The sequence below is a fragment of the Scyliorhinus canicula genome, chromosome 1, assembly GCF_902713615.1.
Source record: "Scyliorhinus canicula chromosome 1, sScyCan1.1, whole genome shotgun sequence".
Classification (NCBI taxonomy): domain Eukaryota; kingdom Metazoa; phylum Chordata; class Chondrichthyes; order Carcharhiniformes; family Scyliorhinidae; genus Scyliorhinus; species Scyliorhinus canicula.
In genome coordinates this window covers 79,323,080-79,337,744 of record NC_052146.1, presented here as the reverse complement: position 1 = coordinate 79,337,744, position 14,665 = coordinate 79,323,080, and the positions used below count along the sequence as shown (strand labels likewise).

General features: G+C 55.0%; 1 protein-coding gene across 2 annotated transcripts in view; it reads left to right on the top strand.

Annotated features, from left to right (window-relative positions):
- Positions 1-14,665, top strand: part of LOC119964361 (glutathione hydrolase 1 proenzyme-like) — a 177,734-nt gene that overhangs the window by 113,958 nt on the left and 49,111 nt on the right. For both annotated transcript variants that reach the window (XM_038793741.1, XM_038793750.1), the window contains 2 exons: positions 1,005-1,197; positions 13,818-13,978. In XM_038793741.1, coding sequence (XP_038649669.1) covers positions 1,005-1,197; positions 13,818-13,978 — 354 coding nt within the window. The remainder of the gene's footprint in view (positions 1-1,004; positions 1,198-13,817; positions 13,979-14,665) is intronic.

Below are 14,665 nucleotides of genomic sequence, written 5' to 3'. Positions count from 1 at the left end.
CTCTCTGTGTCGCCAATCTTCCATTGCCTCAGAACGTGACAGATGTGCCCTGGTAGAAGCTTGTGCGTAACTTCATTTAACGTGAGGGGCTTGGGGGTGTCATCATTGTCCTTAGCAGCTTGATAGTTGGCGGCCAGATTTTGGTACCATGTCAAGCCATGGTGACTGCATTAACCTCGGTATTGCGGCCTGCCCCTGCTTTTGCAACTGGGGAAACACAGTCTTCCTTTACCTGTTCCAACATTGAGGACTTTTGATCTGTTTGACACCTCCCCCTGACCTTGTTGCCATGAATTGCCTAACCAGGTGCAATCTCCATGTGTTGCACCTTGACATGGTGAGGAAGTTTGTTCGTTCCAATGATCCCTGTCTGAAGCTCCTAGCTCCTGGTTAGTGTTCAGCCTTGCAGCAAAAGGTTCAATAAAACTCCTTTGTTCTCCATTATAAACTCATTAATACTCCATGTTATCCATCAAATCTTGCATCCTAAAGTATTGACCATCAAGTGATCACACATTCCATGATTCCAACAGATCAGATAAATTTACAAAAGTTCATTACAAGTGGCAAGGGGAGTAAACTGGAAGGAAGTTTCTGTCAGTACAGATTGTTTGGTTGAAGCAGCAATAATGTTTTCTTTTTAAATTTTTAAAATAAATTTAGAGTACCCAATTCATTTTTTCTAATTAAGAGGCAATTTAGAGTGTTCAATCCACCTATCCTGCACATCTTTGGGTTGTGGGGGTGAAACCCTCACAAACACGGGAAGAATGTGCAAACTCCACACGGACAGTGACCCAGAGCCGGGATTGAACCTGGGACCTCGGCGCCGTGAGGCAGTAGGGCTAACCCACTGCGCCACCGTGCTGCCGAACAGTGCTTCATTTGAAGGATCTTAACTGATTGATAATCACGTTCTTCCAATGGTTGAATCATTATTTGCAGATGAGAAGAGTTTTCTTTTTAGAAACTAGCTTATTAATCATTTCTGTACCTACCCACAGGAGGATTGTCCATCGCAGTCCCTGGTGAAATCCGAGGATACCAACTGGCACATCAACGGCACGGACGGTTACCATGGAAACGGTTATTTGAGCCAAGCATCAAACTTGCCAAAGAAGGGTTGTCCATTAGAAAGGCTCTTGCCGATGCTATGAAGGAACGGAAGGAAGACATTGAGGAAGACCCAGCTTTATGGTAAGATAGAGAAACACGACTCTTAGCTGAGAATAGCACTTATCGTATATTTAGGACGTGAAATGAATTGCAAAGCTTCATTTTTCCCCTCTTGAAATTGCCTGCTGAATATCAATGGGCAATATTTCATAACCCATGATTTCAAAGTACAAAGAATTACAAAGAACATTCAGAACAGAATCAATCCATGCAGCCCAGCCAGTCACTTGTGTGATCTCCCATCCTTCCTCAACTATCTATCAGAGTAATCCCTTTCTCTCTTCCCCAACATTTGCACACCTAGCCTCCCTATAAATGCATCTGTCTGATTCACCTTACCTATTCCCGGTGGTAACAAGTTCCACATTCTCCTGAACTGAAGACATTATTCCTGAGCTCACTATTTAATTTCTTGGTGACTGTATTGATGGTGTTTAGTTTTGCTCTTCCCTACAATTGAAAATGTGCTCTGTCCATCTACTACTTTCATAATTCTAAAGACCTCCATTTGGTCATCCTTCAGCCTTCCCGTTTCAAGATAAGAGACTGAGCCTGTTCATCCTTTCTACATAACTGTAACACTTGGCTGGTATCCTTTTTGCACCTACTCCAGTGCCTCTACGGAAGCCAAATATGGAGCCAAAACTATAAACTACACATCAAGGCCGGGATCTAACGGGAGGCAGTGGCCCAACTCCAGTGGCTGGAGCAAGCCATCCTCCTGCAGCTTGGGGTGCCAGAACACTATTTTGCAAAGCTATGATAATCAGTTGCCTGATGTTGTGGCTACCATATCAAAGAGGGACAGTACGAACACACAAATAAGGCTACTTGGCCCCTCGAGCCTGCTCACCATTTAATAAGATCAGTGGCTGATCTGACATTAAGCTCAAACCTGCATCTCACCTACCCCCGGTAACCTTTCACCCCCTTGCTCACCAAGAATCTCTGCCTTAGGAATATTCAAAAATCGCTTCTACTGCCATTTTGGGAAGATAGTTTCAAAGACTCGCTTCCCTTAAAGAGGAAATGTTTCTCCTTATCTCCATTTCAAATGGGTGACACGTTATTTTTCCTCCAAGAGCTGCTGGCCAATTTGACCTCAGCAACCTCAGTGCCATGGGAAGTATATGGGACTGCACCCCAAGCCCAGACCCAGCCAGCAATGGAGGCCTGTAGTTCGGGTAGGGCCCAGTGAGGGGCGGAGTGCGGAGCTGGGGATACAGATGGGGGCACCTTTCTTCGACCTCCCCCTCTTGATCCTCATATTGACTAGTCCAAACAAATCAGCAAGGATGGTCCAGAAGATGAGTTTGTAAAATGCTTTTGTGATGGTTTCCTGGAGCAATACATTTTAGAACTGATTATGTAGAATTGACTAGGAATAAAGCTATTTTAGATCTAGTGTTGACTATTCCGGCAGGGTTAATTAATAATGACATCACGAATGATCTATTGGCAAATAGTGATCATAATACCATTGGGTTCCATGTTAAGTTTGAAACTGAAATACTTTGATCACAAACAAGGGGCGGGATTCTTCCGTACCCGGTGGGGCAGGGGGTCCCGGCGGGACGGTGTGGCGTGAACCATTCCGGTGTCGGCCCACCCCAAAGGTGCGGAATCCTCCGCACCTTCAGGGGCTAGGCCGGCACCACAGTGGTTTGCGCCCCGGCGGCTGGCGTGGAAGGCCTTTGGCGCCAAGCCTGCGAGTCCGCGCATGCGCGGGATGTCAGTGGCTGCTGACGTCATCCCCGCGCATTCGCGGGGGGGGGGGGAGTTCACGTACGCGTCGGCCATCGCGGAGGATGACACGGCCGACGCGTAAGAAAAGAGTGCCCACATGGCACTGGCCCGCCCGCGGATAGGTGGGCCCCGATCGCGGGCCAGGCCATCGTGGGGGCACCTCCCGGAGCCAGTTCACCCGCGCCCCCTCCTCCCAGGACCCCGGAGCCCGCCCGCGCCACCAGGTCCCGCCGGTAAGGGACCTAGTCTAATCTACGCCGGCGGGACTGGCAAAGAACCAGCGGGACTTTGGCCCATCGCCGGGGGGCTCGCTGCTTGCGGCCGCCAACCGGCGAGGCACGATTCCCACCTCCGCCGAATCTCCGGTGCCGGAGAATTCAGCGGGGGGCGGGATTCACGCCGCCCCCCGGTGATTCCGGGGTCGGAGAATCCTGCCCAAGAATCTTAAACTTAAACAATGACAAAGCCAAGGTATGAAGGGACCACTGGCTAAGGCAATTAGTTAAATAGATGAACAGTTATGGCCGTAAATAAACTTTGGCAAGAATTTAAAGGAGCAATTTAAGATGTTTAACAAAAATACATAACATTAAAAAAACTCAGCAAAATTATCCATTCATGGCTCAGTCAGGAAGTCAAGGACAGTATGAGACTAGAGAACAGGTTCCAATGTTGCAAAGAATAGTCAGAAGTCTGAGGATTGGAAGTGTTTTAGAAATCAACTAAGGGCCACCAAAACCCATATAAAAAGGGAATAAATGAAATTAGAGTAAACCAGCCTGGTATATAAAAGCAGATTGTAAGAGCTTTTAAAAATAGAGAAAAGTGAAGGGAGTAGTTATTCTTTCGATAGAAGCAGAGACAGTACAAATTGCCATGGGGAATGACAGAGGCATTGAAAAAGATGTTGGTCTGGATTCTGCAATTTTCAGGCGATGTCCTGACACCAGCGTAGGCACGGTGCCATTTTACGACGAGACATCGGCACGAAACGGCCAGTGATCCTCCGTTTGGTGGGGTGCCAGCAGGCAGGCAGGATAGAGCACTTGGCTCTAGCTGCCGATACGGCCGGAGTATTGCCGGGTCCGTGGCCGTGCATGCGCAAGGCAGCAGCCTGCAGCGGCCGCACCATGCAACATGGGTCAGGGTCTCAAGTCTGAGTGAGGGTCGGGGCCCCATGTCTGAGTGAGGGTCGGGGGTTCATGTCTGAGTGAGGATCGGGGGCTCATGTCTGAGTGAGGGTCGGGGGTTCATGTCTGAGTGAGGGTCGGGGCCCCATGTCTGAGTGAGGGTCGGGGGCTCCTGTCAGAGTGAGGGTCCTGGGTTCATGTCTGAGTGAGGATTGGGGCCCCATGTCTGAGTGAGGGTCGGAGGAACAGTGTGAGTGAGGGTCTGGGGTTCATGTCTGAGTGAGGGTCGGGGTCTCATGTCTGAGTGAGGGTCGGAGGAACAGTGTGAGTGAGGGTCTGGGGTTCATGTCAGAGTGAGGGTCTGGGGTTCATGTCTGAGTGAGGATCGGGGGTTCATGTCTGAGTGAGGATCGGGGGCTCATGTCTGAGTGAGGATCGGGGGCTCATGTCTGAGTGAGGGTCGGGGGTTCATGTCAGAGTGAGGGTCTGGGGTTCATGTCTGAGTGAGGGTCGGGGGCTCAGTGTGAGTGAGGGTCGGGGCCCCATGTCAGAGTGAGGGTCGGGGGCTCAGTCTGAGTGAGGGTCTGGGGTCCATGTCAGAGTGAGGGTCGGGAGTTCATGTCTGAGTGAGGGTCGGGGGCTCAGTGTGGGTGAGGGTCGGGGCCCCATGTCAGAGTGAGGGTCGGGGGTTCATGTCAGAGTGAGGGTCGGGGGTTCATGTCAGAGTGAGGGTCTGGGGTTCATGTCTGAGTGAGGATCGGGGGCTCATGTCTGAGTGAGGGTCTGGGGCCCCATGTCAGAGTGAGGGTCGGGGTCCCATGTCTGAGTGAGGGTCAGGGGCTCAGTGTGAGTGAGGGTCGGGGCCCCATGTCAGAGTGAGGGTCGGGGGTTCATGTCAGAGTGAGGGTCTGGGGTTCATGTCTGAGTGAGGATCGGGGGCTCATGTCTGAGTGAGGGTCGGGGCCCCATGTCTGAGTGAGGGTCAGGGGCTCAGTGTGAGTGAGGATCGGGGGCTCATGTCTGAGTGAGGGTCGGGGGCTCATGTCTGAGTGAGGGTCGGGGTCCCATGTCCGAGTGAGGGTCGGGGTCCCATGTCTGAGTGAGGGTCGGGGGTTCATGTCTGAGTGAGAGTCGGGGCCCCATGTCTGAGTGAGGGTCTGGGGTTCATGTCTGAGTGAGGGTCCCGGGTTCATGTCAGAGTGAGGGTCTGGGGTTCATGTCTGAGTGAGGGTCGGGGGTTCATGTCTGAGTGAGGGTCTGGGGTTCATGTTTGAGTGAGGGTTGGGGGTTCATGTTTGAGTGAGGGTCCCGGATTCATGTCTGAGTGAGTGTCGGGGGCTCATGTCCGAGTGAGGGTCTGGGGTCCATGTCCGAGTGAGGGTCGGGGCCCCATGTCAGAGTGAGGGTCGGGGGCTCATGTTTGAGTGAGGGTCGGGGGTTCATGTCTGAGTGAGGGTCGGGGGTTCATGTCTGAGTGAGGGTCGGGGGTTCATGTCTGAGTGAGGGTCCCGGGTTCATGTCTGAGTGAGGGTCTGGGGTTCATGTTTGAGTGAGGGTCAGGGGCTCATGTCCGAGTGAGGGTCTGGGGTTCATGTCTGAGTGAGGATCGGGGCCCCGTGTCTGAGTGAGGGTCGGGGTCTCATGTCTGAGTGAGGGTCGGGGGCTCATGTCTGAGTGAGGGTCGGGGGCTCATGTCAGAGTGAGGGTCTGGGGTTCATGTCTGAGTGAGGGTCGGGGCCCATGTCTGAGTGAGGATCGGGGGCTCATGTCTGAGTGAGGGTCTGGGTTCATGTCTGAGTGAGGGTCGGGGGCTCATGTCTGAGTGAGGGTCGGGGGCTCATGTCTGAGTGAGGGTCGGGGGCTCATGTCCGAGTGAGGGTCGGGGTCCCATGTCCGAGTGAGGGTCGGGGTCCCATGTCTGAGTGAGGGTCGGGGGTTCATGTCTGAGTGAGGGTCTGGGGTTCATGTTTGAGTGAGGGTCTGGGGTTCATGTTTGAGTGAGGGTCCCGGGTTCATGTTTGAGTGAGGGTCCCGGGTTCATGTCTGAGTGAGGGTCCCGGGTTCATGTCTGAGTGAGGGTCCCGGGTTCATGTATGAGTGAGAGTCGGGGACCCATGTCTGAGTGAGGGTCTGGGGTTCATGTCTGAGTGAGGGTCTGGGGTTCATGTTTGAGTGAGGGTCCCGGGTTCATGTCTGAGTGAGGGTCCCGGGTTCATGTCTGAGTGAGGGTCTGGGGTTCATGTTTGAGTGAGGGTCGGGGGTTCATGTCTGAGTGAGGGTCCCGGGTTCATGTCTGAGTGAGGGTCTGGGGTTCATGTTTGAGTGAGGGTCGGGGGTTCATGTCTGAGTGAGGGTCTGGGGTTCATGTCTGAGCGAGGGTCAGGGGCTCATGTCCGAGTGAGGGTCTGGGGTCCATGTCCGAGTGAGGGTCGGGGCCCCATGTCAGAGTGAGGGTCGGGGGCTCATGTCAGAGTGAGGGTCTGGGGTCCATGTCTGAGTGAGGGTTGTGGCCCCATGTCCGAGTGAGGGTCCGGGGTTCATGTCCGAGTGAGGGTCTGGGGCTCATGTCTGAGTGAGGGTTGTGGCCCCGTGTCCGAGTGAGGGTCCGGGGTTAATGTCTGAGTGAGGGTCGGGGCCCCATGTCAGAGTGAAGGTCAGGGGTTCATGTCAGAGTGAGGGTCAGGGGCTCATGTCCGAGTGAGGATCTGGGGTTCATGTCCGAGTGAGGGTCAGGGGCTCATGTCTGAGTGAGGGTTGTGGCCCCATATCCGAGTGAGGGTCAGGGGTTCATGTCAGAGTGACGGTCAGGGGTTCATGTCTGAGTGAGGGTCAGGGCCCCATGTCTGAGTGAGGGTCCTGGGTTCATGTCTGAGTGAGGCTTGGGGCCCCATGTCAGAGTGAGGGTCCTGGGTTCATGTCTGAGTGAGGGTTGGGGCCCCATGTCCGAGTGAGGGTCTGGGGTTCATGTCTGAGTGAGGGTCTGGGGTCCATGTCAGAGTGAGGGTCGGGGGCTCATGTCTGAGTGAGGGTCCGGGGTCTCATGTCTGAGTGAGGGTCCGGGGTCTCATGTCCGAGTGAGGGTCTGGGTTCACGTCTGAGTGAGGGTCAGGGGGTCATGTCTGAGTGAGGGTCTGGGGTTCATGTCCGAGTGAGGGTCAGGAGCTCATGTCTGAGTGAGGGTCGGGGGCTCATGTCAGAGTGAGGGTCTGGGGCTCATGTCAGAGTGAGGGTCTGGTGTTCATGTCTGAGTGAGGGTCGGGGGCTCATGTCTGAGTGAGGGTCGGGGGCTCATGTCTGAGTGAGGGTCGGGGGCTCATGTCTGAGTGAGGGTCGGGGGCTCATGTCTGAGTGAGGATTTGGGCCCCATGTCTGAGTGAGGGTCAGGGGTTCATGTCAGAGTGAGGGTCAGGGGTTCATGTCAGAGTGACGGTCAGGGGTTCATGTCTGAGTGAGGGTCAGGGCCCCATGTCAGAGTGAGGGTCAGGGGTTCATGTCTGAGTGAGGATTGGGGCCCCATGTCTGAGTGATGGTTGGGGCCCCATGTCTGAGTGAGGATTGGGGCCCCATGTCTAAGTGATGGTTGGGGCCCCATGTCTGAGTGAGGGTTGGGGCCCCATGTCTGAGTGAGGGTTGGGGCCCCATGTCTGAGTGAGGGTTGGGGCCCCATGTCTGAGTGAGGGTTGGGGCCCCATGTCTGAGTGAGGGTTGGGGCCCCATGTCCGAGTGAGGATTGGGGCTCCATGTCTGAGTGAGGGTCGGGGCCCCATGTCTGAGTGAGGGTCGGAGGCCCCATGTCTGAGTGAGGATTGGGGCCCCATGTCTGATGAGGATTGGGGCCCCATATCTGAGTGAGGGTCGGGGCCCCATGTCTGAGTGAGGGTCGGGGCCCCATGTCTGAGTGAGGGTCGGGGCCCCATGTCAGAGTGAGGGTTGGGGCCCCATGTCTGAGTGAGGGTCGGGGCCCCATGTCTGAGTGAGGGTCGGAGGCACATATCCGAGTGAGGGTCGGGGCCCCATGTCTGAGTGAGGGTCGGGGCCCCATGTCTGAGTGAGGGTCGGGGCCCCATGTCAGAGTGAGGGTCGGAGGCCCCATGTCTGAGTGAGGGTCGGGGCCCCATGTCTGAGTGAGGGTTGGGGCTCCATGTCTGAGTGAGGGTTGGGGCCCCATGTCTGAGTGAGGATTGGGGCCCCATGTCTGAGTGAGGGTTGGGGCCCCATGTCTGAGTGAGGGTTGGGGCCCCATGTCTGAGTGAGGGTCGGGGCCCCATGTCTGAGTGAGGGTCGGGGCCCCATGTCTGAGTGAGGGTCGGGGCCCCATATCTGAGTGAGGGTCGGGGCCCCATGTCAGAGTGAGGGTCAGGGGTTCGTCTCTGAGTGTGGGTTGGTTGCACATTCCTTTATTCTGCAGCCCCACAGGGGGAAAGGGGCAAGGCGGGGTGTTGACTGAGTGATGGTCCAGTTATTACAGGATGTCTGTCATTCTGGGTGTCATTGGGTTTTACCGTTTGCTCAGCTTTGAGGGCCTGTGGGAAGAGCTGAGTTCAGACCGGGTGATGACCTTTCCCAGTTGGAGAGATATCAAAGGTGGTGAAGTGTTAAGGCTTTGAACCTTTAATGATTTTATTTTGGTGACTAGTGATAGCGACATATCATTTAAATCCTTACTTCCCATGCCTAACTTCAGCCATGCCACTCTGCAGGACTAGGGACACGGGGGGGCGATTCTCCGAGCCCCGCGGCAGGCCGGAGAATTGCCACAACCGTGCCACGATGCCCCGACGTGGCGCGCGATTCTCTGAGGTGCGGGAAATCGGCGCCATTCATATGGGCCGAGCGGCCGCTCCGACTCGACAGCCGGCGCTGTTCTCTCCTAGTCGCTGCCGGCGAGAACTCTGCAGGGAAGCTCGGGAGGGGGGGGGGGGGGGGGGGGGGGGCTGTGGGGGGGGCTCCTTCACCGGGGGGGGGCTTCCGATGGGGTCTGGCCCGCGAGTGGGACCCACCGATCGGCAGGCCGGCCTCTCCCCCTCTGGGCCTACTTCCTGGCGCGACCGGCTCCTGAACACCGACCCCATGTTGGGTCGGGGCCGGCACGTGTAAGAGGTTCCCCGCGCATGCGCAGGATGGCGCCACGTAAGGAAGCTGGAACGGTGTGAACCGCTCCAGCGCCCTGCTGGCACCCTGTGGGGGCCAGAATAGGTCGTGCCCGGTCCCTGTTCGTGCCTCGTGAAACCCGACGACGTTCACGACGCCGCGAACACTTGGCCTCAATATCGGAGAATCGCCCCCATGATTTCAGTCAATGGTATGGACAAGGGTTTGGGCACTTAACAGCTCACTTGAGACAGGTTATTTGGATGAAAGTTCAGTGGATCCTTATTTCTCTGGCCAACCTGGGTGGCATTGCTAACCCCGCTGCCACTGCTGCCACTAAAATGGCCAACCGAGGTGAGAGTATCTGTGGTGGCGGAGGGTACATGGGGATAGCTGTGATGCAACATCGGACCTGCGGTCGAGGGGTACCCTAGTGTGCCATGTCCCGTATGTTCGTCCCCTCCGTGGTGGTGTTGTGTTCTTTCATGTCTGTCTGTCCCCTGTGTGCTGGTGTCTTGTGTCATCGTGTCATCACTGGACTGTGCCAGAGGGCTGTTGTTGGAGCTGCCCTCCACATCGCTGCTGGAGAGCAGGTGGGCTGGCTGCCCAGGCGCTGGCCGGGGGTGGTGTAACCTGCTGACCCCACTGCCACTGCCGCCCGGGTGGCATTGCTGACCCCACTGCCACTGCCGCCCGGGTGGCATTGCTGACCCCGCTGTCACTGCCTGGGTGGTATTGCTGACCCCGCTGCCACTGCCGCCCGGGTGGCATTGCTGACCCCGCTGTCACTGCCTGGGTGGCATTGCTGACCCCACTGCCACTGCCGCCCGGGTGGCATTGCTGACCCCGCTGTCACTGCCTGGGTGGTATTGCTGACCCCGCTGTCACTGCCTGGGTGGCATTGCTGACCCCGCTGTCACTGCCGCCTGGGTGGCATTGCTGACCCCGCTGCCACTGCCTGGGTGGCATTGCTGACCCCGCTGACCCTGCCGCCCGGGTGGCATTGCTGACCCCGCTGTCACTGCCTGGGTGGCATTGCTGACCCCGCTGTCACTGCCGCCTGGGTGGCATTGCTGACCCCACTGCCTGGGTGGTATTGCTGACCCCGCTGCTGACCCCGCTGCCACTGCCTGGGTGGTATTGCTGATCCCGCTGCCACTGCCTGGGTGGCATTGCTGACCCCGCTGTCACTGCCGTCTGGGTGGTATTGCTGACCCCGCTGCCACTGCCTGGGTGGCATTGCTGACCCCGCTGCCACTGTCTGGGTGGTATTGCTGACCCCGCTGCCACTGCCTGGGTGGCATTGCTGACCCCGCTGCCACTGCCCGGGTGGCATTGCTGACCCCACTGTCACTGCCGTCTGGGTGGTATTGCTGATCCCGCTGTCACTGCCTGGGTGGCATTGCTGACCCCGCTGTCTGGGTGGCATTGCTGACCCCGCTGTCACTGCCTGGGTGGCATTGCTGACCCCGCTGTCACTGCCTGGGTGGCATTGCTGACCCCGCTGTCACTGCCTGGGTGGCATTGCTGACCCCGCTGTCACTGCCTGGGTGGCATTGCTGACCCCGCTGTCACTGCCTGGGTGGCATTGCTGACCCCGCTGTCACTGCCTGGGTGGCATTGCTGATCCCGCTGCCACTGCCTGGGTGGCATTGCTGACCCCACTGTCACTGCCTGGGTGGCATTGCTGACCCCACTGTCACTGCCTGGGTGGCATTGCTGATCCCGCTGCCACTGCCCGGGTGGCATTGCTGACCCCACTGTCACTGCCTGGGTGGCATTGCTGATCCCGCTGCCTGGGTGGCATTGCTGACCCTGCCGCCCGGGTGGCATTGCTGACCCCGCTGCCACTGTGGGTGGCATTGCTGACCCTGTCACCTGGATGGCATTGCTGACCCTGCTGCCTTGGTGGCATTGCTGAGCCTGCTGCCACTGCCCAGGTGGCATTGCTGACCCCGCTGCCCGGGTGGCATTGCTGACCCTGCTGCCACTGCCTGTGTGGCATTGCTGACCCCGCTGCCTGGGTGGCATTGCTGACCCTGCTGCCACTGCCTGTGTGGCATTGCTGACCCCGCTGACCCCGCTGACCCTGCTGCCTGGGTGATATTGCTGACCCTGCCGTCCGGGTGGCATTGCTGACCACGCTGCCTGGGTGGCATTGCTGACCCGGCTGTCACTGCTACCTGCGTGGCATTGCTGACCCCGCTGCCACTGCCCGGTTGGCATTGCTGACCCCGCTGCTTGTCGTCTGACCCCCTTGGGGGAACAGGGTGCCCGCCTCTCATTCACAGCATTGAGAAGCCTTGTCAGGTCGGCATTGCGAAAGCGAGGAGCAGGTCTGCACAATGCCATGCTTGTCTGTTGATTGGGAGTGAGTGGTGAGGTAGCGTTTGAAAGCAGCTTCCTCTTGTTAGTGGCTGTTCTGCCCGCTGCCCTTGAGATGTGCCGATGTCATGAGGGGGGACTCAGAAGAACGGAGGCCACCGTAGTCTCCTTCATGGCAGGCCCCAGGTTAACCTCCAACCCTTCCTCCTGCCTGACAGTGCCTCGAGGGCTCTGGGGTCTCCGAAGGACAGAGGGGCAGCTGGAGTGAGCTCCCGGGGCATCTGAGTCATCTGGCGCTGCGGACCTGGAGGCTCCCCATTGCCTGCACCATGGCGTTGACGCCCTCAGCAATGCTCTTCAGTACCTGGGTCATGTTCTGGATCACCTCAGCAATGTGCACCTGTGTCTTGGCATGCCCTTCAGCGACAGACATGATATCAATACCCTCAGCCATGGTTGTCACAGACTCAGCCATGTCTTGGACACCACCACTCAAGGATGTCATGCTCCAGACTTTCCACCGCTGCGGCCACCCTACCAGTGTTGGCCTCTGTGCCATGCATTGCCAGAATCATCTCCTGTACCCGTAGCCATTGGGACTCCTCCAATCAGCTCTGCACATATTAGAATGTCTCTGACACCCTCTCCTGAATGTCACTGCTGTGTCCTATCATCTGCATCAGCTCTGGGAGAACCTTCTCCAGAGGCTTGGCATTTGGCTGGGACCCAGCTCAGTCCTGGGATCCAGCCGACCACCGATTGCTGTCTCCCCAGATGTTCCTGCCTCCACCTTATGTGCATCAGCAACTGTGAGATGCTCACCAGATTGTGCCCCAGAAGCCTGTCCACTAATGTCGCCCACCGAGGTGTGTGTCTCTGCACTGGTGGAAGGTGGAGATGACAGCTAGGGGAAGGGGGGCAGAGGGAGGATGACTCAGGATGGTCCGGCCTCATCAGAAGGGGATCTTGTGAGACAATGATCATATGGTCAGTGAGAGAGAAACATTATATTGTTTAACATTAACTATTTACTTGGGACAGGTCATCTGGGTGAAGGAGCAGAGGATCCACCCATCTCTTGGCGGAGGCCTATTTCGCTGTCGGTGACTGCTCTCTCCTCGGTCAACCCCGTGATTTCCTGAGCCCGTTCCTTATAGGGAGCGAGGTCTCGAATCTCTGGGACTCCGCCCCACGTCTTGGCCTTTTACAGTGGTTTGAATCACAGAATCCCTACAGTGCAGAAGGGGGGCATTCGACCCATCAAATCTTCTCCTACCCTCGGGAAGAGCACCCTACCTAGTCCCACCACCTGCCCTACCCCATAACCCCATCTAACCTTTTGGACACTAAGTGTCAATTTAGAATGGCCAATTTACCTAACTTTCATTATCTTTGGACCGTGGGAGGAAACTGGAGCAAACTCCACACTGACAGTCACCCAATGTCGAAATTGAACCTGTGTCCCTGGCACTGTAAGGCAGCAATCTCCAAAGTTCTAGAAAGGTGTTAAAAATTTTGGGTCCTAAACTGTCCATTTACTTTCGAGAGAAATGAGACTTGGGATTTCAAAAATAGCTGACCAGCATTTCTATCTGCATACAAGGCCCATGTGATTCACATTGTCATGGAAATGGACTTTGAGAGGGGAAGTACTTATGATATAACTGAGAACCCATTGACAAGGTCCACCTGACAGGGACGGGAGTGAGAGAGCCACTAGTGGCTGACAGGTTCTATGGTCCACTGTGCAGGAATGCAGGTGGGAGCTCGAACTTCGATTGGAAAGACCAAACTCATGAGGAATTAAAATTAGGCTAGAAGATTTGGAGTTAAACGTTTGCAGGCTGGGAAGGAAAAGATTGGAAGGAAAACCTTTGAAAGCTAAGAATCTCTTTTCGCTGGCTCTGAAAGAACTTAATATCTACCTAAACGACACTGTAACACTTGAGCATGGACTTTCTCAGTTGTTTTAAAAGTTTTGATCTATAGTTTAAAGTATAAGTTGCCCCCCAAAAGTAGTGTTAGTCAGCAGTGCTTTTAACCTGTTTCTTTCAGTAAAAGTCTTAAAGTGTGGAATCTTGTTGTGTTGTCCGTTCAGCTATATGCTGAACGTTCCAATTTCTTTTCAAAGCTACTGCTCTCTACAGAGATTGTAATACCATTGCCTGGAATGAATTGGTTAGTATCTTTTTTAAGAAAAAAAGGGCTGGAAATAATGAGTTTCTATACGTGTGTCTGAAGGAGGACGGAGAGCAATCTCTTGTTTTTTTTGCTATGTTGTAAAATTTAACAGGTTTGGAAGTATTGTTGCAAGTAGAGCTACTGAATGCCTTGTCTTTCTCCCAACAGTGAAATATTTTGTAATTCCAATGGTAAAATACTCCAGGAGAATGAAATCATCAAATTCCCCAAATTAGCCGCAACATATCAGATTCTGGCTGATGAAGGAGCTGACGTGTTTTACACTGGATCTCTCGCCCAACAAATGGTGACTGATATCAGGAACGCAGGTGGGGAAAAGTGCAGTGTAAGCAGCTTCTTTCCAATGCATCAGCTCGAAACCACACTTGGCAGCTTGAAGCTTCTGATCTCATCAGCTGCCAATAAGCTGTCATTTTTCTTTATTCATGCACAGAATGCGTAAGCATAGCTGACAAGGCCAGGATTTACTGCACATCCCTAATTACCCTTGGGAAGGTGGTGGCGAGACTTGAACCACAGCAGTCCTTGTGGTGTACGTACAGCGCAGTCCATTTAGAAAGAGACTTTCAGCATTTGACCCAGAAACAGGGAAGGTGCAACAATATATTTCCAAGTTAAAACAGTAAATGATTTGGAATGGCAATTGTTGGTGGTGGTGTTCACATGCACCTATTGCCTTTCTTCTTCTAGAGAACATAGATTTGGAAAATGCTGTCGAAAGAACCTTAGCACAGTGGGCTAAACAGCTGGCTTGTAATGCAGATCAATGCCAGCAGGTTCAATTCCCGTACCAGCCTCCCCGAACAGGCGCCGGAATGTGGCGACTAGGGGCTTTTCACAGTAACTTCATTGAAGCCTACTTGTGACAATAAGTGATTGTTGTTATTATTATAAGTTGCAGCAGTATATCTTCTGTGTGATATACACTCTTGTCGCTGTGTACCAATGGTGGAGGACTGGATGTTTAAGCTGATGGATGGGGTGCCAATAAAGCG